At 46.3% G+C, this 26,540-nt stretch overlaps 2 protein-coding genes across 4 annotated transcripts in view; one reads left to right on the plus strand and one right to left on the minus strand.

The window, feature by feature from the left end:
• Positions 1-14,353, minus strand: part of ABCB7 (ATP binding cassette subfamily B member 7) — a 59,528-nt gene extending 45,175 nt beyond the window's left edge. The window contains exons 1-2 of one of the 2 annotated variants that reach the window (XM_077307464.1): positions 14,179-14,353; positions 102-170 (exon numbers count right to left, since the gene is read on the minus strand). In XM_077307464.1, the coding sequence (XP_077163579.1) occupies positions 102-170; positions 14,179-14,304 (195 nt within the window). In that variant the 5' untranslated portion in view covers positions 14,305-14,353. The remainder of the gene's footprint in view (positions 1-101; positions 171-14,178) is intronic. The other variant, XM_077307463.1, reaches the window with a different exon arrangement.
• A 60-nt stretch (positions 14,354-14,413) lies between these two features.
• Positions 14,414-25,833, plus strand: UPRT (uracil phosphoribosyltransferase homolog). Of its 2 annotated transcripts, none has more exons than XM_077307469.1 (7): positions 14,414-14,449; positions 17,161-17,229; positions 20,758-20,827; positions 21,949-22,011; positions 22,695-22,856; positions 24,033-24,131; positions 25,362-25,833. In XM_077307469.1, the coding sequence occupies exons 1-7, from the start codon at positions 14,429-14,431 to the stop codon at positions 25,466-25,468; spliced, it is 591 nt and encodes a 196-aa protein (XP_077163584.1). In that variant the 5' UTR covers positions 14,414-14,428; the 3' UTR covers positions 25,469-25,833. The 2 variants fall into 2 exon arrangements, with proteins under 2 accessions (XP_077163584.1, XP_077163583.1); XM_077307468.1 differs by lacking the exon at positions 14,414-14,449 and adding an exon at positions 14,733-15,016 and having other exon boundaries at positions 17,187-17,229.
• The last annotated feature ends 707 nt before the right edge of the window (positions 25,834-26,540 follow it).

The raw sequence follows: 26,540 nt of genomic DNA on the forward strand, positions 1-26,540 counted from the left end.
GAAAGTTATACAGATAAAATGAAACATGTTCATTCGTAGTTTAGGTGCTTGGATTTCTCATCCCTAGAACTGCAAAGAAAGAAGAGGCTGCTTGATCCTACCTTTGTGGCATCTAACAGCTGCCTTGAATAGCATCTCCCTGAACTCCGCCATTTTAACACCAGTGGAATCTGAAGAGGAAGGGAAAAAAGCAGTGGTAATTAAAAGCCCAAAGTCTAAGATCAGTGAATACTTAAACTGTTTTACATATAGACAAGGTTAGCCTACTGAAAGGCAGTTTGCTTCTGAAGAAGGAACAAAAGAAAACACAGACTAGAGGGGAGCAAGCGGAAAGTAAAACACATCCCACTATTTTAGATGCTAAATAGCAATGAACTTCTATTCCCACTATAATTCTCTTCCTTTATAGTCTGAAAGCCTCAAGTCTCTCTTCTGACTACATCTTTTCTTTTCAGTTCTCATGAGCAATAATCACCATGAGTAAATCTTTCTTTTTTTAGGCTATCTTTACTTACATTTGCTGTGGTCTTCATTTTTAACAATTTTTATATCCCGTCCATTTCAAAAGAACTTAAGGCAGCTAATATCATTTTTTTTAAACTTCGGAAAACAAAATATTAAATAAAGACAACCAAGTAACCCCAAAACAAAAACAAGCCTATCAAATATAGTGTTGATCATAAAAATCTACCAATGCCCAACAAGAATATCCCAGCAGAGTGCCTATTCTCTCCCTGATGTTATTGAACATATATCTGCACACACACCCTTGCCCAACTGGTCCATGATTTCAGGCTGAGATGTCACCAGTATGCTGATGACACCCAGCTATTTCTGCTGATGGACGGCCAACTGTCAACATCCCCGTCAACATCTCTGGCCAAATGCTTGGTAGCCGTGGTAGACTGGCTCATGAAACTAAATCCAGCAAAGAGGGAGGTCCTCTGGCTAGGCCAGCACACTGAAATAGATATGATACAACTCCATGCTAGACAAAATCTGGTTAATACCTACAACCACCATCAGAAGTCTAGGCATGGTTCTAGATGCCTCCCTGTCCATGGAGGTCCAAATAACAGAAGCTGACTCCCAGCCTTTCTACCATCTTAATTAAGGAACCCAAAGGTTGAGCTGCAAAAATAATTTTAAACATTTTCTAATATTTGTTACATAAAGTGCACTAATTCAACATATTAAAAACCTAATCGTAATTTTAAAACATCGCATTTCTAACTACACATGGAATAGACCAACATCGAATAGACCAAATGCATTTCAACCCTGAGAGGTCTTCCTCAGTGGCCAGATTACAGTGTGAGGAATGCACACATGTATCAAATCAACATCAAAAGGCTTGCTGGGTGGCAAAAAAAAATCTACTAGGTGCTGCCCCAACTAGTCTTTCTAATGTAAAGGTATCTGGTTTGGAGCCCACCATCTAAAGCAGAGGTAGTCAAACTGCGGCCCTCCGGATGTCCATGGACTACAATTCGCAGGAGCCCCTGCCAGCGAACGCTGGCAGGGGCTCCTGGGAATTGTAGTCCATGGACATCTGTAGGGCCACAGTTTGACTACCCCTGATCTAAAATATGCACTTCCAGAGACCACACCCTCTGCTTTTGCCCAGCTCTCAATCACCAGTATATTCCCATGTGTCAAAAAAGCTTTGTCCACTGGAAGTGAGGCTCAAGGGCCTAAGAGACATCCCATAGAAGGACAATGTCTTTCAGCTGCGTCTCTATCAAATCTGTCCCTTGAAACCTCTTGTTCATTAGGTTAAGAAATCCAACTCTTCCAAACTCATACTAACCAACGTTATACCTTGGGGTGGGGGAAATCAAAGTGGTGTCCCTAGTAGGAACACGGCTCCCATAATTTACCATGAGGAACCCCAAGCAGTTAAACAATCTGCAACTTATTCTGCTTTTACACTTTGAAATTCTGGGAATCTCCATAGGTGCTATAGGCAGGGCTATTGACAGAGAGATGCATTTCTTCTTATTATACATCTCCCACAAAAAAATTACAATTTCAAAATGAAGATTCAAGTGGGTAGCTGTGTTGGTCTGAAGCAGCACAACTGGACTCTGATTTTGTTTTGTTATGTAATTTCAAAATTAAGGCATTGTTTCGTAGCATTTGCTAGTAACGCGAATGGGTTCTTGCAACAAAATATTCTGCTTGAATAAACTTGACCAAGTTAAGAGCGGCAGATTTTATTATGGCGAGTCCGGGCTTGTTTGATTCTTATTCTTTAAATTCCTTACCCACTGCTCTCAGAATTGGCTTGTGGCAGACTAAGAAGAATAAAATCCCAGTACATAAAACATAAAAACGATAAAACCAAATCCCACCTACTCCGGAGATGATGGGAAAAAAACTCCTCTATCTCGAATGCTCCCTCTCCATCAGCACCTCAGGGTCCTGCTCTGCAGGGATGCCAAAAGGTCTTGGTTGTGGGGGGGGGGGGGTGCTTACTCTTCCATAGATTCAGATTGTCATTGTTTTACATAGAAACAGTTTAATGTTCTGCTTTATATCGGTTTACCTGTTCTTTGCTCAGACATGTCAACCAAGCTCTTTAAACAAGTGTTAAACATTAAACGCTTAAAGGCTACATTTGTCAGAGTCACCACACTGGTATTTGACCTTAGTATCTAGAAAAAATTCAATTGCATCAAGCTGTTTTCTTCAGTGTCTGTTAGTTGGTTTAATGGGACTGTATTGTTGCTTTATTATGATGATGATGATGATAGTCTAGTAACACGAGCTCAACCTAAGTGGTCCAAAATCTATGAAAAATTTAAGGAACATTCATACCATTAATTATTGCTGAAACTGCTTTGGAAACAATGAGAAACAAGCAAATAAATAGGCTACTATAAGGAGACATGAATAAAAATGAAGAACCTGCATTTACTTTTACCTCATGTCATTTTGTAGCTCTAATGCCAAGGTAATGCAAAAAACATAATGTCACTATGCCTAATTCGTAAAATTGAAAAGTTGCTATAAAATGTTTCCGAAAAAGATTTGGGGCACCGTGGAAGACATTTCCCTCAATGACTCAGCTCGGATCAGTTTTGTCTTGCACATGCTTTTTGTCAAGGCAATGATGATTTCAGATGCACAGCTGTCTTCCTTGTAAATCCAAGAACCCAAACTGCTTTTTTTTTTTTGTTCAGAGCCCTTTGGCAAGGTCACAAATTACTTGCCTTCATCTGACATTAAATTTAAATGAAGGAATAAAGAATATTCTTTAATGGGACCAAAACGGACTTTGAGGATTACAAAATTGCATATACTCCAAGAGAAATACACTGCGAGGAAAGCATTTGGATAGTTCTACAAAGTGTACATGCACTGATCCCAAGGGATCTCTAGTCTGGTCATGTCATCAAAGACCTCATCCCCAAATCTTCGCAAGGCAGACATGCTCCATCTAGTCACAAATATCTGGGGCCTTCCCAGCAGTTCCTAGGTTGCTCTGCCTGGGCCAAATCCAGGAGTGGGAAAGGAAAGGAAGGTTGAAGCCTTAGTTTCTGTCAGTTAAAAGCTGGGGAAGGAGGGAGAACCATTTCAAGGACTGGGCTTGGCCTTTAAAGGAGATTGCTCAACAGGGCCCAACCTAGCAGCAACCACCAGCTGACTGCATGACTGTAGCACCCATCTCTGCATGACTCACCCACAATTTGTTTCTCGCTACAGTTCAATAGCTGCCCCCACTCTCCCCAAGCCAGTGTGTGTAGAACAAGAGTTGGTACTTATATGCCACTTTTCTCTACTCAAAGGACACCCTGTGAGGGAGGGGGGGCTGAGAGAGCCCTGATATTACTGAAGAAGAAGAAGAGTTGGCTCTTATATGCCGCTTTTCTCCACCCAAAGGTGTCTCAAAGCGGCTTACAGTCACCTTCCCTTTCCTCTCCTCACAACAGACACCCTGTGAGGGAGAGGAGGCTGAGAGAGCCCTGAGTACTGCTCAGTTGGATCCAAATCTATTAAAGTGTGTGCATGTCTGCACAACCTTGACACAAGTCTATTTATTACTCATAAGCATAGATTCAAGCGGGTAGCCGTGTTGGTCTGAAGCATGTACACGAAAAAACACTTTGTTTAAACACAATGCATTACATGCAATTAGTATCATCAAATCCAAGCATGATGAAATCTCATTAATATCTTGAGAAGAACTGAGATAGCTTCTGAGGTTTCAATATGAATTTCTGAATGTATGTTCAGGTTCAACTAATCTTAAGAAACAACTGTAACGGGAGAGACATTATTATTATTATTATTATATTATTATTATTATTAATTAGATTTATTTCCCGCCACTCCCCGTAGGCTCCTGGTGGGTCACAAGAGTCTTATCCCCATTAAAATACCCATTAAAAGACTTTAAAAACAATCCCAACATGGCGGAAGCTCTCATTACTCCCATCCCTGCTATCAGAGCGGCAGGGAGGGTGGGGAGGAGATCTAACTTACTAGGTCCGGGGGGGGGGGGGGATGCTGGCACTCATTCACTGACCCCGGCCTCAACCAAAAACCTGGCGGAAGAGCTCCGTCTTGCAGGCCCTGCGGAAAGCTGGTAAATCCTGCAGGGCCCGCAGCTCACCTGGGAGCTCATTCCACCAGGACCAAAAAGGCCCCTATGGAACAAATGCCAAGAAAACAGATAAGAACAGAAAATGTCAAGCCACACCAAAAAAACACAGATAAGGGCATGCTAATCAGCTTGCAAACAAACAATTTACTTTCTGAAAGTCATTTTCAAGGCCTAGCTTACGTCAAGAATTTATGGGTACATGTTGCTATTCTAGTCTTATGGTCAATATGAACTGTCTCCACGCAACCAAGAATGGGAATAATGGAATACAACCATACGTGGGAATAATGGGGCTGTTTTTCCAGGCTGACAGTGTTCCAGCGATGGCCACCCTTGATCTGGATGGGTAGCTTGGCTAGTGGAAGCAGATGGGATCTCAGGGACCTGTTCCTTTAAGACCTTACCTCCATCACTGGGAGCTTTGTATTGATGTAAATAACTGGTGGGACCTTATTACTGTGGCTGTACTTGTGTGGAGCAAACAGTTGGCACCACGCAGTCACAAACTTGTCTGAAAAGATGAAAGAGGGGGGATCTTAATACGTAAGGACTGTAACTTTATGTTATTGTTGTTATGTGCGAAGTCGTGTCCGACCCATCGTGACCCCATGGACAATGATCCTCCAGGCCTTCCTGTCCTCTACCATTCCCCGGAGTCCATTTAAGTTTGCACCTACTGCTTCAGTGACTCCATCCATCCACCTCATTCTCTGTCGTCCCCTTCTTCTTTTGCCCTCGATCTCTCCCAGCATTAGGCTCTTCTCCAGGGAGTCCTTCCTTCTCATGAGGTGGCCAAAATATTTGAGTTTCATCTTCAGGATCTGGCCTTCTAAAGAGCAGTCAGGGCTGATCTCCTCGAGGACTGACCGGTTTGTTCGCCTTGCAGTCCAAGGGACTCGCAAGAGTCTTCTCCAGCACCAGAGTTCAAAAGCTTCAATTCTTTGACGCTCGGCCTTCCTTATGGTCCAACTTTCGCAGCCATACATTGCAACTGGGAATACCATAGCCTTGACTAAACGCACTTTTGTTGGCAGGGTGATATCTCTGCTTTTTAGGATGCTGTCTAGATTTGCCATAGCTTTCCTCCCCAGGAGCAAGCGTCTTTTAATTTCTTTGCTGCAGTCCCCATCTGCAGTGATCTTGGAGCCCAGGAAAATAAAATCTGTCACTATCTCCATTTCTTCCCCTTCTATTTGCCAGGAATTGAGAGGGCCGGATGCCATGATCTTTGTTTTCTTGATGTTGAGTTTCAAGCCAACTTTTGCACTCTCCTCCTTCACCCGCATCAACAGGCTCTTTAGTTCCTCTTCACTTTCTGCCATTAGAGTGGTATCATCTGCATATCTGAGGTTGTTGATATTTCTCCCTGCAATCTTGATCCCAATTTGTGACTCCTCTAATCCCGCATTTCTCATGATGTGCTCTGCATACAAGTTAAATAGGCAAGGCGACAGTATACAGCCTTGCCGAACTCCTTTCTCAATTTTGAACCAGTCAGTGATTCCATGTTCAGTTCTCACTGTTGCTTCTTGACCTGCATATAAATTTCTCAAGAGACAAATAAGATGCTCTGGTATTCCCATCTCTTTAAGAACTTGCCACAATTTGTTGTGCTCCACACAATCAAAGGCTTTAGCATAGTCAATGAAGCAGAAGTAGACGTTCTTCTGGTACTCCCTAGCTTTCTCCATGATCCAGCGTATGTTGGCAATTTGATCTCTAGTTCCTCTGCCTCTTCGAAATCCTGCCTGTACTTCTGGAAGTTCTCGGTCCACATATTGCTGGAGCCTAGCTTGTAGGATTTTGAGCATAACTTTGCTAGCATGAGAAATTAGTGCAATGGTGCGGTAGTTTGAACATTCTTTGGCATTGCCCTTCTTTGGGATTGGAATGTAAACTGACCTTTTCCAATCCTGTGGCCATTGTTGAGTTTTCCAAATTTGCTGGCATATTGAGTGTAGCACTTTTACTGCATTGTCCTTTAAGATTTTGAATAGTTCAACTGGAATGCTGTCACTACCACTAGCTTTATTGTTGCTCAGACTTCCTAAGGCCCATTTGACTTCACATTCCAGGATGTCTGGCTCCAGGTCAGTAACTACCCCATTGTGGTCATCAGGGATGTTAAGCTCGCTCTTGTATAGTTCTTCTGTATAATTTTGCCACCTTTGTTTGATCTCTTCTGCTTCTGTGAGGTCCCTACCATTTTGTTCCCTTATCATACCCATCTTTGCATGAAACGTTCTCTTCATATCTCCAATTTTCTTGAAAAGATCTCTGGTCCTCCCCATTCTATTGTTTTCTTCTATTTGCTTGCACTGTTCATTTAAGAAGGCATTCTTATCTCTTCTAGCTTTTCTCTGGAATTCTGCATTCAATTGGGTGTATCTTTCTCTTTCTCCCTTGCCTTTCACTTCCCTTCTCTCCTTAGCTATTTGTAAAGCTTCCTCAGACAGCCATTTTGATTTCTTGCATTTCTTTTTCTTTGGGATGGTTTTAGTTGCTACCTCTTGTACAATGTTACGAACCTCCGTCCATAGTTCTTCAGGCACTCTGTCTATCAGATCTAATTCCTTAAATCTATTTGTCACCTCCACTGTGTATTCATCGGGGATATGATTTAGTTCATACCTGAGTGGCCTAGTGCTTTGCCCTACTTTCTTCAATTTAAGCTTAAATTTTGCAACAAGAAGCTCATGATCTGAACCACAATCAGCTCCTGGTCTTGTTTTTATTGACTGGATAGAACTTTTCCATCTTTGGCTGCAGAGCACATAGTCAATCTGATTTCTGTGTTGACCGTCTGGTGATGTCCATGTGTAGAGTCGTCTCTTGGGTTGCTGGAAAAGCGTGTTTGCTATGATCATTGTATTCTCTTGACAAAATTCTACCAGCCTGTGCCCTGCTTCATTTTGTACTCCAAGGCCAAACTTGCCTGTTATCCCGGTTATCTTTTGGCTTCCTACTTTAGCATTCCAATCCCCCATGATGATAAGCACATCATTTTTGGGCATTGCTTCTAGAAGGTGTTGTAGGGCTTCATAGAACTGATCAACTTCATCCTCTTCAGCAGCAGTGGTTGGGGCGTAGACCTGGATCACTGTGATGTTGAATGGTTTGCCTTGGATTCGAACTGAGATCATTCTGTCATTTTGGGGATTGTATCCCAAGACTGCTTTTCCTACTCTCTTATTGATTATGAAGGTTACTCCATTTCTTCTGCGAGATTCTTGTCCACAGTAGTATACCTGATGGTCATCTGAATTAAATTCACCCATTCCTGTCCATTTTAGTTCACTGATTCCTAAAATGTCGATGTTCAGTCTTCTCATTTCTTGTTTAACCACGTCCAGCTTGCCTTGATTCATGGATCTGACGTTCCAGGTTCCTATGGAATAAAAATCTTTACAGCATCGGACTGTCTTTTCGCCACCAGTTACTTCCACAACTGAGCGTCCTTTCGGCTTTGGCCCAGCCGCTTCATTCATTCTGGCGCTACTCGTACTAGCCGTCTGCTCATCCCCAGTAGCATATTGGACACCTTCCGACCTGAGGGGCTCATCTTCCAGCGTCATATCGTTATGCCTATTGGAACTGTCCATAGAGTTGTCATGGCAAAGATACTGGAGTGGTTTGCCATTTCCTTCTCCAGTGGATCACCTTTTGTCAGAGCTCTCAGCTATGACCTGTCCGTCTTGGGTGGCCCTGCACGGCATAGCTCATAGCTTCACTGAACTACGCAAGCCCCCTTGCCACAACAAGGCAGCGATCCTTGAAGGGGGTAACTTTATAGTGGAAGCTTAATACCTCTAGAGATAAAAAGCTATCACCTGGCTGAGGGTTCTTTTTGAGGTAAGCACACTTGTTACATGCTAGAAGCATTTGGGTAACATCCAGCATCCCTTCGTTGTTGCCCAAAATCATCCTTTGTTCCCAGCTTAACAAACTATGTCTCTCACACACAGAGCATTGGTTTTAAAGCTTTTGCATTACCATTGTGTAGAATCACACACATTTTGCAAATATCCTTTATGAAAAGTTGCTGCATATGTATACAATACACAAAGGAATTATTTTGTAACTAGGGGCAAAGCCTGTTGTGTCCAAGAATACAATGGGTGCTAGAGCTTGGCAGTGGGAAGAGGAAGGGGAGGAGTTGTCCAGTCTGTAAGGGCATGGGGTTGAATGTGTGTATTGTATGGGAGGTTGTGGTGGCAAATGAGGGCGTGGATGTGGAGAGATGGGTGTCAAGAACCTGTGATGTGGAATGTTCGTTGAATGTGGGACAAGACTGACCTTTGGGAATTGTGCCATAGTGGTTACAGATGAGCTTTCCAGAGCCATGTCTCTGGGAAAATCAGACTGGAGACTCCTCTTAGGTAAGATGACCAGATTGTCCCACTTTTGGAGGGACATCTGGGGGCACCTGGCAAACTGTACTTATGTTGAAATTAAAAAATATATATTACAATACTATTGTGCATTCTATGCGTTCTATTTTAAAAATTGTTGCTCCATATAGACAAATTGTAATCAAGACCCCCCCCCCCGGGGCAACGGTGTCCCGCTTTACCAATGTTAAAATCTGGTCACCTTATTCTTAGGGGGAAATTACAATTCCTCTCAGTTCTGCGTCATTTCCCTTCTTGTGTGAATTAGACCACAGACACCAAAATGCCCCTCTGCCCTAATACACATGGGGTGGTCACAGTATACAGGTGTCCACCCCACATACTTCTTTCATGGTTGCTCCTTAGAAGAATGGATTTTTGTACCCTGTTGTTTACTGCCCAAAGGAGTCTCAATGGTTTACAAACATCTTTTCCCTTCATCTCCCCACAATAGTCAACCTGTGAGGGATGTGGGACTGTGAGAGGTTTGAGAGAACTGGGAATGGGCTACAGTGACCCAGCAGGCCTCAGGTGTCTCAAAGCAGTTTCCAGTCATCTTCCCTTTCTCTCCCCATAGCAGACTCCCCATGAGGGAGGTGGGGTAGAGAGCCTCACATGGAAGCTGGCAACCCTAAAAGGAAGACTCTCTGTGAACAGTAGTATTGACCTTAGTAAGGTTTTTTATACTGTTTTTTTTTATTTGCTAGGCCAAGGTTAGAAAAAGTCATAGAATCATAGAGTTGGAAGGGGCCATACAGGCCATCTAGTCCAACCCCCTGCTCAATGCAGGATTAGCCCTAAGCATCCTAAAGCATCCAAGAAAAGTGTGTATCCAACCTTTGCTTGAAGACTTCCAGTGAGGGGGAGCTCACCACCTCCTTAGGCAGCCTATTCCACTGCTGAACTACTCTGACTGTGAAAAACTTTTTCCTGATATCTAGCCTATATCGTTGTACTTGAAGTTTAAACCCATTACTGCAGCCAGCAGAAACAGCATCCTGCCCTCCTCCAAGTGACAACCTTTCAAATACTTAAAGAGGGCTATCATGTCCCCTCTCAACCTCCTTTTCTCCAGGCTGAACATTCCCAAGTCCCTCAACCTATCTTCATAGGGCTTGGTCCCTTGGCCCCAGATCATCTTCGTCGCTCTCCTCTGTACCCTTTCAATTTTATCTACGTCCTTCTTGAAGTGAGGCCTCCAGAACTGCACACAGTACTCCAGGTGTGGTCTGACCAGTGCCGTATACAATGGGACTATGACATCTTGTGATTTTGATGTGATGCCTCTGTTGATACAGCCCAAAATGGCATTTGCCTTTTTTACCACTGCATCACACTGCCTGCTCATGTTTAGTTTACAATCCACAAGTACCCCAAGGTCTCGTTCACACACAGTGCTACCTAGAAGCGTATCCCCCATCCAGTAGGCATGCTTTTCATTTTTCTGACCCAGATGCAGAACTTTACACTTATCTTTATTAAATTGCATCTTGTTCTCATTTGCCCATTTTTCCATTGTGTTCAGATCTCGTTGAACTCTGTCTCTATCTTCCGGAGTATTTGCCAGTCCTCCCAATTTGGTGTCATCTGCAAACTTGATGAGTAGTCCCTCCACCCCCTCATCTAGATCATTAATAAATATGTTAAAAAGTACCGGGCCGAGCATCGAGCCCTTAGGTACCCCGCTACTCACCTCTCTCCAGTCTGATGAAACACCATTGACAACAACACTTTGAGTGCGGTTCTCTAACCAATTCCCTATCCACCTAACTATCTGAAAATCCAGATTGTATATATTTATTTCACAGTCAGTTTATCGGGATGTGTGAAGAAAAAAGCACGTTCACCAGGTTCCCAGGTCAGAAAACCCCACAGCCATCTTAAGTCTCCCTCTCCCTTTCTGTTATTCAAGCGGGCGGGGAAGAATCATACTTCTAGGAAGATAATAAGGGGAGAAAGGGGGAAATCAACCTTCTAGAAGTACCACAAGCAAGTCTGCCAAAGAGATGTGCACAGGTAGCACTCTGGATCTATGTGGTTGTTCAGAGGTTCTGCCTAGCTGGCGTATCTCCTGCTTCGTTCCTGCCTTCTAGCTTGGGGGTTCTCCACTGTACACTCCATTTCAAGGCTCCTGTAATCATGTAATGGTGGGTTCACTCACTGCCCCTCCCCTATATTGTTTTTTTTTTAAATAACTGGACCAAATAGGAATGGTGCATTTACAGACAACGGTCTCAAAGCATTCAAAACCATGATATAGAACTCGGCCCACGCTCTGAGTTTCCAAATCTCCATGCAGGGCAAAGATTAGAGCTAACTGCCTGCTCCCAGTTACCATGTGCTCAGCACTCCTGTGGAAGCTAAGCACGACTGTAAATTGCCATTTGTCAATTTAGCTATCACACCAAACCATAGTGAAGTTTCCTTAGTTACGGTGGGACATAATTTCTGATGTTATGTGAGAACACAAGAGCACTGAATGAACAACAGAAACCCATGTTTGGAAACACACCATTTATGGCACGGTTTAGGTTCGCTGCCCACAATTAATCACCACTGACCATTCTAAAAGCACCTAAACAGCCTGGAAGAACTTTTAACTGACAAGGCAGAGACAGAAGCAGCAAGGCTGGAAAGGGAATGGATGGGGACTGTTGGAAAGGGCAAACGCTGTTGTCCATGTGAAGGTAGGTCTGGCCTGGTGAGACCAGTTTCATTCGATCTCAGAAGCTATGTAGGTTCAGCCCTGGACAGGATTTGGAGGAGAAATCACCAAGGAATATCAGGGCAATGGCATATCTGCTCTGAATGTCTCTTGCCTTGAAAATCGTACTGAGTTGACATAAGTCATCTGGGACTTGACTGTACTTTCCACCATATTAAGGTGTAGTTAAGAGAGTCAGACTCTGATCTGGAGAACTGGGCTTGAGTCTGCACTCCTCCTCCACATGCAGCCATCACAGTTCTCCCACAGCTATTCCTGCAGAGCAGTTCTCTCAAAATTACCTCTCTCTGTCTATTAGGAGGAGAGGAAGGGAAAAGTGTTTGTAAACTGCTTTGGGATTCCTTTGGGTAGTGAAAAGCAGGTATAAAATACCAGCTGCTCCTCTTCTTCTTTTGACAGTTTGACGGTTATATGTTATGTTATATCCCGGAAACCTTATTGGTTCTTAAGGAACTACTGAACTCAAATCCCACTCTTCTACTGCAGACCAATACAACTACCCACCTGAAACTAAGGCTGCCCAGAATGCTTTTCTTTTCCTACAAGAACAATTCCCCGGGATGGTAGTGCTGTAAGTAGAGTAAGTGCTGGAGAACCAGGTCTAATAGAAATGGTTCTATTAGAAGAGGCAGAGGAGGGGTGTGTGGCATGGCCTGTAAGCATTCAATTGGAGTTTTCCAAAGACAAACATTCTGGAAGCCAAGTGTGTGAAATCACTCAATGCCTGGGTAGGAGACTGCTGACAGACACAAAGTCATTCAGAGCTTTCTAAATAGGAAGAGTAGGATTTTTCTGTGTGCTTTTCTGAATCAAAACAAACACATGCGGTTCTCAGACTACAATATATACAAGTAATCAGAGCTATAGAACTGCATAAGGATCATAGCGTTCTTTTCAGACAGAGCAGCATAATTTAGGAAATTAAATTTCACTGTAGCCTTTTTGAAGGAAAAAAGGTCTCTCTTTAGTTAAACAGGCACCCAGAAGAAGAGTTGGTTCTTATATGCCACTTTTCTCTACCCGAAGGAGTCTCAAAGCGGCTTACAATTGCCTTCCCTTTCCTCTCCCCACAACAGATACCCTGTGAGGTAGGTGAGGCTGAGAGAACCCTGATATTCCTGCTCGGTCAGAACAGCTTTATCAGTGTTGTGACTAGCCTACGATCACCCAGCTGGCTGCATGTGGGGGAGCGCAGAATCAAACCCGGCTTGCCAGATTAGAAGTCCGCGCTCCTAACCACTACACCAAACTGGCTCCCAGCAGGAATAAATAATAGATTAAGTCTGTGTAACCTTTTGTATATGAGAGCTCTTACCCTTCTCTCTGTAGTGGCCTAGGGAACCTTTAAAACAGTCTCCACACACAAATGTAGTCACCAGCACAACTGCATGGCTTAACACACGAGAAAAGAATGTATATACCCACTTTAGGAATTAATTTCAAAAACAAAACAATCATTCAACAAGATGAGGCATTTCTTTTTGCTTTGTTTGAAAAGTAGCTTTTTATATTTCCAAATATATTTATTATTTTGTTTAAAGAAAATATGCTTTATAGATTTACTTTGTTCATACTAAACCTTTCTGCTCAATAGGGACTCAAAGGGGCTGACATAATTCTGTTTTATTGGCACAACACTCCTGTGAGGAAGAGTAGGCTAACGATGTGTGCCTGTCCCAAGGTCACCCAGCAAGCTTCCGGGGCATAATGCACATTTGAAACTGGGTCTCCCAGATCCTAGTCCAACATGCTAATCACTACACCAAACTGACATCAACAATGCACAGAACGCAGTAATGCAAAATATATTTTGTAAATGCTCTTTTGCGATTGGTTGGAATGACAAAACAATAAGAGAATGAAGATACGTGGCATGGTTGTTGTCACCATTAGTAATTTTTACAAACCGCTTAGATTTCAAACATGCAGTGCATAGCAGGTAAAACCCAAACACGTGCACTTTAGTCCACTAAAATCAATAGGAACACCAATGTTTAACTCAGCACTGGACTGCGGCCAGCACAGAAGAAGGTGACCGTAAGCAAGTCACCGTTCTCTCGGAGCTCTCTCAGCCCTCCCTCCCAAGGTGCCTATTGTGGGGAGAGGAAGGGAAAGGCGACTGTAAGCCGCTTTGAGAGTCCTCTGGGCAGAGCAAAGCGGGGTACAGAACCCAACTCTTCTACTTCAAGCTCTCACAGCCCCACCTCCCTCCCAAGGGAGAGGACGGGAAGGCGTTTTGAGACTCCGTCAGGCAGTCAAAAGCAAGCAGACCAAGAGCCAGCTCTTATTACTAAGAACCCGCCTTCCTCTCCCGTTGGCACCCGAGGCGGCCGGCATCCTTGCTTCCTTCCCTCCCTGCCTGGCTGCCTCACAACTCTCCTGCGAGGTGGGCTCGTCCGAGGCAGCATGGACGGCTAACCCCCCCCCCCCCCAAGGCTCGCCCCCGGGCCCACCTGTCTTGGGGGAGGGAGCCAGCCCAGCGCCCGCCTCTCGGCCTCCGGTGGAGCCGCCCGGAGCAGGAGCCGGAGCCTGCGTGGCCGCGCCAGAGGAGCCGGCGGCAGCGCCCTCAGCAGCGCCATGACGGGCCCAGGAGGAGGAGGACCGGGAGGAGGCGAGGCGAGGCGAGGCGCGCCGGAAGTGAGGAGACGGAAGTGGTCCGCGGGAGCGCTCGCGAGGGCGTGCCGGGAGAGGCTGCGTGAAGGGATGCGGTGGGGTCATGACGAGGTCCATAACTGTAATATAACAGAAATAAAGAACATGGATTAGGCGGTGGAGCCCATTGCCATGCGCACCGAAACTAATGCTCAACGTTAAACTTGGATGTTCTAAGGGCAGCCCATGGACTCCGCCCCGTCTAGAGGGCCCGCAGAACTACACTGCCCAGGATGCCGCGGGGGGGGGGAGATAGGGCCCTCGCGGCGGTGCGCGTGCGTGAAGGCGGGGGCGGGCACGAGGCGGTGGCGCTGAGTCGGGGTTGGTCGGCGGCGGCTGAGTGGCAGGCAGGCAGCCAACGGGGGCGTCGGGGGCGGGCTCGGGGCTGAGGGCGGCCGGGCGCATGGAGGCGATGCCGTGCTCTGAGCGGCGCTCTGCCCCTGCGGCGGGCCGGCAGCTCCGGTTCTCGGCGCGCGACGGCGAGCGCAGCCCCAGCCCAGAGAGCAGCGACGGCTCCTGCTCGGGCAGCAACGGCGGGCCCTGCACGGAACCCCCGCCCGCCGCGCCCCCCGGCGCCCCGCTAAAGCTGCTGCCCATGAACGACCAGATCCGCGAGCTCCAGACCATCATCCGGGACAGGTCAGCCCCCAGGGGGGGGGGGTCGGAGGCAGGGAGAGGGCAGCGACTACAACGACCATGAGCCAGTGCGAGCTCCTCCCTCAGCGGCTGGGGGGCGAAACAGGGGCTCCCCAGAGGTCCGTGTATTGCAGTGACCATGGGTCCCTGGGACTCAAGGGGGCCAAACAGAAACTCCAGAGGTCAGTGGACTACAAGGACCATGACTCACTGCAAGCTCTTCCCTTAGGGGCTGGGGGGTGAAACGGGCTCCCCAGAGGTCCGTGCACTGCAATGACCATGGGTCCCTGCTCAGGGGGGCCAAACAGACTCCAGAGGTCAATGGACTACAAGGACCATGACTCACTGCAAGCTCTCCCCTTAGGGGCTGGGGGGGGTGAAACGGGCTCCCCAGAGGTCCATGCACTGCAATGACCATGGGTCCCTGCTCAGGGGGGCCAAACAGACTCCAGAGGTCAATGGACTACAAGGACCATGACTCACTGCAAGCTCTCCCCTTAGGGGCTGGGGGGGTGAAACGGGCTCCCCAGAGGTCCGTGCACTGCAATGACCATGGGTCCCTGCTCAGGGGGGCCAAACACTCCAGAGGTCAATGGACTACAAGGACCATGACTCACTGCAAGCTCTCCCCTTAGGGGCTGGGGGGGGTGAAACGGGCTCCCCAGAGGTCCGTGCACTGCAATGTCCATGGGTCCCTGCTCAGGGGGGCCAAACAGACTCCTGAGGTCAATGGACTACAAGGACCATGACTCACTGCAAGCTCTCCCCTTAGGGGCTGGGGGGGTGAAACGGGCTCCCCAGAGGTCCATGCACTGCAATGACCATGGGTCCCTGCTCAGGGGGGCCAAACAGACTCCAGAGGTCAATGGCCCTGAGCCCCTTCTCAGGCACTCCAAGCTGGGGCTCTCCAGAGGTCAGTGGACTACAGTGATCATGAGCCCCTGCCAGTATACTGGGATCTCTTGAGGCCCATGGACTATGGTTGTTGTAGTACATGGGTCTCTGGAGAGCCCCAATTTGTCCACAGAATCTGTTTCTGATCAAATAGCACACATGTTAACTACAGTAGCGATCCCCAACCTGTGGGCTGCGGACCACATGTGGTCCTTCGACTAATTGGAGGTAGGCTGCGAAGGACGCCTCCCCCCGCCCTTTACAACACACTTCATTGTCTCCCATCACTCCCAGATGGGACTGTCTCTTTGCAGAGAAACAAGCTCAGGGTTCCCATTGATTTGCCCTTGTCATGAGTTAAAATTTCCATGAAAATAAAATGTTCCTTATGTTCATTGTTGCGGCGTGTCTGTATCTTATTTTGAAGGGATGTTTAAACATTACCATAGTGATCAGAGAGCGTTAGGGCAGTGGTTGAGAGTAGAGGAGTAAACTACCCCCCCCCCACCGGGCCTCAGTAAAAGGCGTTGAGTGGTCCCCAGTGATAAAAAGGTTGGGGACCACTGAACTACAGCATTTGAGTTTATTTCAGCTTCCTTTTTATGCCTCTGAGGTGGCAAAAATGTGTGCATAGTTTGAGGAAGAGTGCTTGCGCTCGAAAGGCCTTAAAGGTCTTAAAGGTGCCACTGGACTCTGATTTTGTTATGTATCAGTGTTATTGAAGCTTTTCCATGGAAAAGGTTATTCTGGGTTGTCTATAATTTCATTAATAAGTTTATCCAATGGGAGATGAACAATATGTATCATCTTCTTACAATAATCTGCTGTTAGGCTATCAAGGCTGGGGTCCTTTCCTGATTTGCATAATTCACTTCTTTTATTGTTACTTTTTTATTCAGAATACATCAACGCTCTGGAGATAATTTTTTATAGGAATACTTCGGGAGCTTTCCACATTCCACAGGGCCTCCAAGACGGAGCACTTCCGCCAGGTCTTTGGTTGAAGCCAGGACAGTGAGGAAGATCACTGGGAGATTGTGCCCCCCTCCCAGGACTGGTGTTAGCACCTGGGTGTTGCCAGTTAGGCCCCCTCTCCTCCCCAATAGAGGATATTAGCCTTCGGCATGGGGCTTATATGGATGTATTTAAAATCATGTGTTTTGTTGTGTGTTGTAAGCTGTTCTGAGCCTTCAGGAAAGGGTGGCACACAAAGCTGAATTTAAATATAAATGGAATAAATCTGTTTTTCCTAGAAAAATGTGCCTGTATCTTTTTCCAGGACTGCCAGTCGGGGTGACTTCGTCTTTTCTGCTGACCGCCTGGTAAGTCTGTCCTTCCTTGTGTGTCAGCAGGATCAGTCCGTATTGGAAAACACGTTTTTTCCTTCAAGCCAGTAGGCACAATAAATTCTAAGCTATGATGCTGGAAATCCTACATTGGAACCCACCTGTTTGTCTCACTTTAGTTTGGTAATTGGACAGCCAGTTATTCAATGAGCTGTTCACACCCTGTTCATGTGCAATTTGCAGGAATGAGTACTTGCAGCTGAAAACCTAGATGATAAGGGATCATCTGGAACTCAGCCCCTAATCCTCTTACTGGAGAAATATTGTTTTGTTCCCAGCAGAGGTGTTTGTGTGTGTGTGTGTGGGGGGGGGATCAGGAGTTGACTCCCAGCTGATCAGTCAGAAGTCTAGTTCTTCTGATCTCCCATCCTAGAATCATTGCTGCCTCACAAGCTTGGTGAGATACAGAAAATTGAGAGGGATTTGATCAGAAATTCAGCTGAATTTTTTATTCCTAATACCAGCCTGTCAGCTTTGGCTGTGGCACAAAAAAAGACAGAGATACCAGCTCATTGTCCTCTCCGTTTTTTGCAGTTTGGAGATTAAAATCATTGCATCTATGCCCACCCAATTTAGAGGGAGTGGGAAGAGAATCAAGTTCATTCTGCATTCCTTTTCGTGGTGCAGAGATCAAAAGCAATGCCTCTGTCTCAGCCCAGTTTAGAAGGGATGGAAGAGCTCTCATTTCCAACTTTGCTTTGTAGTTATTTTGATGAGTAGATAAGAACTTATTTTGATAAGTAGATAAGATGATGCCCAATCAGCTGTGAGCTGGCTTCTGACCAAGAGGCAACTGCAGCCTTGTTCAGCAGCTGTTCAGATTCCTTGGTGCAATCTGAACATCTCCCTTATCAGCTCACAGTGTGGTCATGAGCTCACAACAGAATAAGTTTGCCTGCTGAACAGATTCACTGAGATATTCATGGCATCCCTAATCCTGGGCCTGTTTGTTCTAAAACCCAGGGGTATTCCATCTAAGCATGGTTAGGATTGGGTGGTCCATACTGGGATGTTTGTTTGTTTGTTTATACCGCCCTTCTCTACGGCTCTGGGCGGTTTACATAAAACATTTTTGAACATTCAAATAGAACATTATCAAAATCAATATAACAGTATAACAATAGCAACAACACATCAACTGGAACAATTAGAATGGCACTTCAACAATAACTTGACAATCCCTCAGTAGGTTTGGTCCCTCAGTCTGGGGGCACCTGTAGGTGTTATGGCTCAGTTGGCCCCACCAAATGCCTGGTGGAAAAGCTCCTTTTGCAGGCCCTGCGGAATTGGAAAGTTCCGGCAGGGCCCTGATCTCTTCGGGGAGCTGATTCCACCAGGTGGGGGCCAGGACTGAAAAGACCCTGGCCCTTGTTGAGGCCCGACGTGCCTCTTTAGGGCCAGGGATCCGTAGCCAGTTGGAGGTGGCGGAGCGTAGAGCTCTTTTGGGGGTATAGGCAGGGAGGCGGTCTCTCAGATACACTGGGCCCAGACCGCGTATGGCCTTAAAGGTGATTACCAAAACCTTAAGCTTAATCCGGAATTCAACTGGGAGCCAACCGAGTTCTTGGAGTACTGGCCGGATATGAGATCTCCATGATGTCTTAGTGAGAATCCTGGCCGCAGCATTCTGCACCAGTTGTAGTTTCTGGATCAAGGACAAGGGTAGGCCTGCGTAGAGCGAGTTGCAGAAGTCCAGTCTGGAGGTGACCATCGCATGGATCACTGTGCCTAGGTGCTCTGGTTCCGGGTAGGGCGCTAGTAGCTTGGCTTGGCGGAGGTGGTAGAATGCCAGCCGCGCTACCTTTGTGACCTGGGCTTTCATTGTAAGGGAAACCTCCAGGATTACGCCCAGGTTCCTGGCAGAGTGCGTTGGTGAGAGCTGTACACCGTCCAGGGTGGGCAGACGTGCTTCCTCCCATGGTCTCTTCCTACCCAACCACAGGACCTCCGTCTGTAGGGTTGAGCTTCAGGCGACTCTGCTTGATCCATTTTGTCACTGCTTCCAGACATCTGGCTAAAGATTCTGGGGGGGGAATCAGGGCGGTCATCCATCAGGAGGAAGAGCTGAGTGTCATCTGCATATTGGTGGCAACCCAGCCCAAACCTCCACACCAGCTGAGCCAGAGGGCACATAAAGATGTTAAATAAAATAGGAGAGAGGACTGCTCCTTGTGGGACTCCACGTGTGACCTGGTGACGGCTAGATACTCTCTCTCCTATTGCTACCCTCTGTCCGTGACCCTGGAGGAAGGAGATCAGCCATTTGAGGGCTGCCCTCCATATCCCAGCGTCGGCAAGGTGGTGAGCTAGGAGCTCATTTATGTTCACATAAATGACTGCTGTGATTAGAAGTAGTAGTAGTAGTAAACTGTATTTGTATCACCTGCGTATCCAGTCCTTAGAAGCCAGAACTTGCGGAATGACTGTGCTCGCCAAGTGTAAATGGATTATATAAAGGGCAGGCAAAGTAACGCTGACGCTTCCATGGAACAGCTGTGAACACCTCTATGAAGAGGAAAGCCAAACTGGAAGCCTTTGGCAAGAAGGGAAAGCAAAAGTGTTAGGATTTCCCATCTACCGTGTAACATTCATAGTGTGCTGTGCGACTATATGATTATGCAATGACTTGGGAAAGGTCTTGTCTTACCAGCATGGTGTTCTTTCATGACAAAATGATTTCCAGGAGGCCCCGACAAGGGAATAAAGTCCATCGGGCTTATTTCTTAACAATCAGGGTATGGCAGAGGAGTTTGTTCAAGCGCATGTTGCCACTGAAGGGGTGAGAAGAGACCTTTAGTGGCAGCGTGGCAAGCCCACTGGAGGAGGAGACACAGGGTAGCAAGAAGCCATGATGACGTTGATGGTATAGGCCACACTCATGGGAGCACCCTTTCTTTGGGAAGACCCTTAGCTGGTATGCTCATGGCCTGACCTTGTGGAATGGGTGTGGCCAGGCAGCCAACTGGAGCAAGCCCCAGAGAGGTCCGCTTGGCCTCAACCAGAGTCAGGGCCTTCTCGGCCATGGCTCCAGCCTGGTGTAATAAATTACCGTCCAAGGCACAAACCCCTGTGGCGCTCCCAAAGTCCCAGAGAGCTTCCAAGACAGCACTCTTCCATCAGGCATCTGGCTGAGGCCAGGGACCCCCATCACCACCTAATGAGGCCTCCAGCCAAACCCCCATCATCCTCCACTCTGTGCCAGTCAGTAGCTGGGCATCTTAATGGCCAGGTTTGTAGGGTCGTTGGGAGTCAGGAGCATGAGTGGGTTTTAATGTATTTTAATGTTGAATCTTGAATGGGTTTTAATTCACTGATGTGAGCCGCCCCGCGAATATCTGGAGAGGGGTGGCATATAAATTAAAAAAATTTTTTTTTTAAATATTGCTTCGTTCTTGTAACCAGATTCTGTTAAAAGATCAGTGTCCTTAATGGGTGATGGGGCCTTGCTGAGATGGCGTTCTCTCATGGCCTCCCGTGCCCTCACCGTCTCCCTCTGTCCCACAGATCAGGCTTGTGGTCGAAGAGGGGTTGAATCAGCTGCCCTACACGGAATGCACAGTGACCACTCCCACAGGTAACAGGCTGGCGGTGAACTTGGAAGTGGACATGCGGCCGAGAAGTAAATTTTGGAGCTTTGTTGTTTCTGTTTTAGAAGAAGCTTAAGGCAAGTTTGCAGAATCCGGGGTCTGCCAAGCTGATAAAGACCTGTCGTGGCTGAAATGCCCTTTCTCTCCCCCACTTTCAGTTGTCAATAAAACGGGGATGTATTCAAAGTCCCTTGTGGGCCGTGTTGGGCTTTGTGAGTCACCAGTTCCTATGGACTGCTGAGGAAAGCCACATGATATACTTTGAGCAAATACAATGGTTGTGGTTGGTGTAGGACATGGGACGCCCTCATTTGAAACCTCTCTCGTCCTTGAGGTTCTGCTGGGCCACTCTGTTACATTCCCTCTGTCTCACTCATCCATTAAAATGAATGGCAAGGAGCAGTGTGTATGACACTCAAAGCTCTTGGGGGGGGGTGGGAGTCGCACAGAGCAAACTGCCTGTAGGCTGGTGAAATTCCAGCCATGACAAGATAATGCTGAGCACTTTAATGAGCAGTACAAGGCAAACAGTTTGTCTTTAGGACTTGGTGGCAAATAATTGTTAATAAACAGTGAATGTTTCAGACTGATTTGTTCTGCTACTTTCACATCCTTTGAACACTGCCTTTATCTGACGCACTGATTTCATTTAGGGATGGAGTTCATGGCAGGGCATGCAAATGAACTTTGTGTTCAGGTGGGGTTGCCATCAGTGAGCAGAGCAGAGAGCAAGTAATGGCTCAGGTTTGTCCTTGGGTCTTGCTAAGTGTGAGAATTATTTTCTCCACGTTTCTGTCATCTCTTAACACCATGAAAGGGACAGATCAGATGCGGAGCACAAGGAGGCCCCCACTCTGTAACTGGAACGGCTGACATATCCCTGGCAGGGCTAGCTCCAGATGTTCCCAATCACAGTTCCCCTTTGATTGATTAATGAGACCCCCTGGCTGTGTGAGTGGAAGCTGGAGAAAGGTCAGTTTGGTTCATTTGGACCTGTTCTGGATTGCACAAAAAGTGCCCTGGCCTGAAGCTGTGAGGAGATCCTTTGTTTGACTACCTGGAAATTGCTTATTAAATCGCACTGAACAATTTTGTATCTCTACCATAGGATACAAGTATGAAGGAGTAAAATTTGAGAAAGGGAACTGTGGAGTCAGCATAATGAGAAGCGGTAGGTCACATGTTAAAATTTGCATTTTCTGCAACGTATTGTATTGGTATTGTCTTGAAGCGGTAAAATCTCCAAAGATAGGGTTGCCAGATTGCATAACCTGGCAGCCTTTTTTTGTTTACTTTTTTCTCCCAGCATCACTTTGACGGGGGGGGGGGGGGTAGCTTTATCCCATGAGGATTTGGCAGTCCTACCCTATAAAAAAAGGGAGGCATCGAACAAATGTAAAATTAAGGGAAATCACACAGAAGACTGAATCAGGAACTATGGAAGAACTAGAATCATTTCTCCAAGCTAACAGTTAAATCTATCCCAGAGAAGTTCTGTTTGTTGATCCTAAGGGCACATCTTGGCTTTCATTCCCTTCTTGATTTGCATCCCCTTGGACAGCAAACGCAAGAGAACAATGCTACTAAATTTTGGTGAAAACAGTGGGTGTTTTTATTTAAAATAAGATGCAAATTCTGACCTCCTTTGTTCCCAAACCCAACTTCTCCACCACTTTTTCTTGGGTTATATTGGCAGGGAAAGGAAACTGTTTTGCAGGACTCAAATTATTTCGAGGCCAGTTAACAAGACACATCCTTTGATTTATTTGCTTAGGAATGTGTTGGCAATGAGCATTTCCAAGGACAGTCTGTCTGTCCTTAATGAGAAACCCTTTCCTCTTTTCCTAAATGAAGGAGAGGCCATGGAGCAGGGCTTGCGTGACTGCTGCAGATCCATCCGAATAGGGAAGATCCTGATCCAGAGCGATGAAGAAACCCAGAGAGCCAAAGTGTACTATGCAAAGTTCCCACCCGATATCTACAGGAGAAAAGTGCTCCTCATGTACCCCATACTCAGTGAGTGTGTTCAAGGATTCTTTGCAGCAAAACTGAACCTAACCCTGTTTAACTACCAAGTGCTTTGTGGGAAAGGAAACAGGCCAGGCAGGATATTGCTGGTGCGCAAGTAAGTGCCTCCGTTTGGCCAGTGTGGGCGTTGGTGGGTCTGCTACAGAACACCAATCCCATTTGAGATTCTGGGTGGCAAACAAGGAAAGAGGATCCCAAAGCTGGCAGCCGCTAGAAGGTGCTAGTTTTGCTGGGCTTTGGAGGAAGAGAAGCTTTCACAAAGTCTCTCTAAAGAGTGCTAAAAGGGAATGAAGTGGCTACAATTCTGATACGAACGGCGGTAGTTTAATCATAGAGTTGGAAGGAATCTCCTGGGCCATCTAGTGCAACCCCCACACAATGCAGGACACTCACAACCCTCTCGCTCATCCACTGTCACCTGACACCCCCTTGAGCCTTCACAGAATCAGCCTCTCTGTCAGATGGTCATCCAGCCTCTGGTTAAACATTTCCAAAGATGGAAAACCCACCACCTCCCGAGGAAGCCTGTTCCACTGAGGAACCGCTCTAACTGTCAGGAACTTCTTCCGGATGTTTAGATGGAATTTCTTTTGAATTAATCTCATCCCATTTGTTCTGGTCTGTCCCTCAAGAGACAACAACTCTGCTCCATCCTCCATATGGCACCCTTTTAAATACTTGAAGATGGTTATCAAATCCCCTCTCAGTTGCCTCCTCTCCAGGCTCAACAGACCAAGCTCCCCCAGCCTTTCCTCCTACGTATTAGATCCCAAACCCCTCACCATCTTTGTTGCTCTCCTCTGGGCACGCTCAATGTTATGTATTTATTTATTTGCTCAAGATCCCTGGTTAAAAGGAAATTAGATTGGCTGTAACCAGAGCCAGGTCCTTTTGGGAATGGAACGCTTTTCCCAGTGAAGGGGAGGGGCCCCAGGTGGGCGTGTCCACAGCTCTGCTTCCCAACCATATTCTGCACAATTGTACCACTTCTTGGTTTTCTCAAAGCCTGAAGAATGTTTCAGGAGTTTCTCAGTGGTAATTAGTTGAGAAAACCTGTCCTAGGCTCTTGTTCTTTTCTGCTGCTACATACAGACTAACACGGCTGCCCATCTTGATCTGCAGTTATCCCTGTTTCTGTTCTCCCTTTCCCTTGTCATTTTCCAGGCACTGGCAACACTGTGATCGAGGCTGTCAAGGTTCTCATAGAACATGGAGTGCAGCCCAGTGTCATAATCCTGCTGAGTCTGTTCTCTACACCTCATGGTACGTTCAAGCCACAGAGGAGACACTGCCAAAATCAGGATTCCAGATATTTGAGTGACACAATACGTTAGCTTGGCATTCAGTGATGACGCCTCCTGGCCCAATGAAATTGTTTTGAAGAATTCAAATATTTTCCCATCCTGTTGGCTGAAAAGGAAGGGATTGAATTCTTGGCTTGGTTTCGAAGTCAAGTAAAAGCAATTCAGTTGGGTCTCCCCAAGAAAACTATGCTAGAGCCCCTACTAGAACCTATTTTTTTTTTGCCTTGACCATACAAAGTGCACACTGCAGACATAAATAAAAGGCCTCAAACAGTCAACCATTTGGTGTGTTTGTAGAGCAGCCTGTCATAGGATGGCTCATAAAGTTCTCTTTGCCTTTCTGGCAATGTAGAAAGGATGTCACAAGAGAAGTCAAACCCTGGGGGAGGATTTCTGTGACCGTAGGACAGTGGCTTCCAGTCCTTCTGGCCCAGGCCTATGTTGGGATGTTTGCTTAGGGCCCCATGAGTGATGTTTTGTACATCTGGGGACATTTTGAGAATTAATTACAGTGCCTTTGGGTACACAGCCTGTCGTAATCTAGACAATCTTGTGTGTGTTAGAAAGTACCACTCCCCCTTTTTTGCTGTGTGTTTGCAGGGGAAATGGAGCAATGGTGAACAAACTGACTTTTAGGAAAAAATAATCTGCTATTGCTGCCTATCTCATTGAAGAGCCCCAGGATTCTCTGGGGGACACAATTTTGAAAACCTGGACCCTACATGGACCTCCTTTTTGTTCATCACTGTGTAACTCTTCAGTTATCTAATGCTTATAGAAGCTTTTATGGCTTCTGGATAACTGAGTGTAGTTTGAAAGCCAGCTACATTCATTTGGCTTACTCAGTGAGTTCATTTGCAAAATCCATTGTGTGGCGAAGGAGCCCCTGAGATTTCTTTGGAGCACCTAGTTAAATGAAATAATTGGATGAAGTCTACAGACTAGATGGGGTAGATCTAAATGCAAAAAGCAAGCAAACCAACTCAGCCCAAAGTCCCAAGAGCTAATAGCTGCTCAGGTGCAAGGCTGCTAGTGAGAAGCTATTGCTCAAGGGCAGAACCTCCGCTTGGTGTGCTGAAGTGACCAAGGGCTGGAGTTTATGTGATATTTATAAGGTCACTTTGTGGATTCGCATTTAATGCATTGAAACACTGGCTGCAACTGATTCCTTCCTTCCCTCTTTTTAAAGGTGCCAAATCAATAATCCAGGAGTTCCCAGATATCACTATTTTAACGACGGAAGTTCATCCCGTTGCACCAACACACTTTGGGCAGAAATATTTTGGAACGGACTGAAGTACTTAAACAATTTGATTTTTTTAAATTACTGTATGATATACCTTTCCCCCCCCCCCCTACATTTTGTAATTTTAAGCGGAGGTAACGTCAGTGTACTTGACCCTTTTTTAAAAATGTGGCTGAAGGTGAAAACGGCTGTCAACTTTTTTTATTTAAAAAGAATTATTGATTGTAATTTTTTTTCTATTTTAACTGAGTTTGAGGCAACTTTGCATATTAGGTTGCTACAGATATCTAATGATGCATGTGTCTAGATTGCTGCATTCAAAAGTCCCTTTATTTATTTATTTTCTGGAGCCAGTTCAGTGGGCTGCTTGCTCCTACAAAATAAAATAATTGCGAAGGGCACCTTTGCAGGCCTGCTTAAGTCTGTCTTTCTTGCTCCTTTTTCGGATCTTTCAGAGGAAGTGGGCATTGTTCTCTCTTGCCACGGAGGGATGGGCCAGAACGAATGGGATGAAATTAATTCAAAAGGAATTCGGTCTCAACATCCAGAAGAAGTTCCTGACCATTAGAGTGGTTCCTCAGTGGAACAGGTTTCCTCAGGAGGTGGTGGGTTCTCCATCTTTGGAAATTTTTAAACAGAGGCTGGATATCCATCTGACAGAGAGGCTGATTCTGTGAAGGCTTAAGGGGATGCCAGGTTACAGTGGATGAGCAAGAGGGTGGTGAGTGTCCTGCATAGTGCAGGGGGTGCTCCCTTGGCGACGGGGCAGCAATCACAGAGGCCAATCGGCAGGCGCTGGTCTCCAAGATGGCACAACGTCCCAAGACAAGCACTTCATGTCTCCCTGTGTATAAACGTGGAAACCTTGGGACAAAACGTTGAGTGGTCTGCATTGCCTTGGAACAAGTGGGGTGCTTTGGTAGAGCAGATCAAGACGGGTGGCTGTTTGGGCCAGTCAGGAGGAGGAGGAGGAGGAGGAGGAGGAGGAAAGAGCCAAAGTCCAACTGCACTTTCAAGACTAACAGCTTTTGTGGCCGGGAAGGAGAGCCGTGACTCACGAAAGCCGCTGCCCTGCCACATATTCTGTTGGTCTTTAAGCCTTTCTCAACCTTTTGACCACTG

The sequence above is a fragment of the Paroedura picta genome, chromosome 13 (genome assembly GCF_049243985.1).
Source record: "Paroedura picta isolate Pp20150507F chromosome 13, Ppicta_v3.0, whole genome shotgun sequence".
Taxonomy (NCBI): domain Eukaryota; kingdom Metazoa; phylum Chordata; class Lepidosauria; order Squamata; family Gekkonidae; genus Paroedura; species Paroedura picta.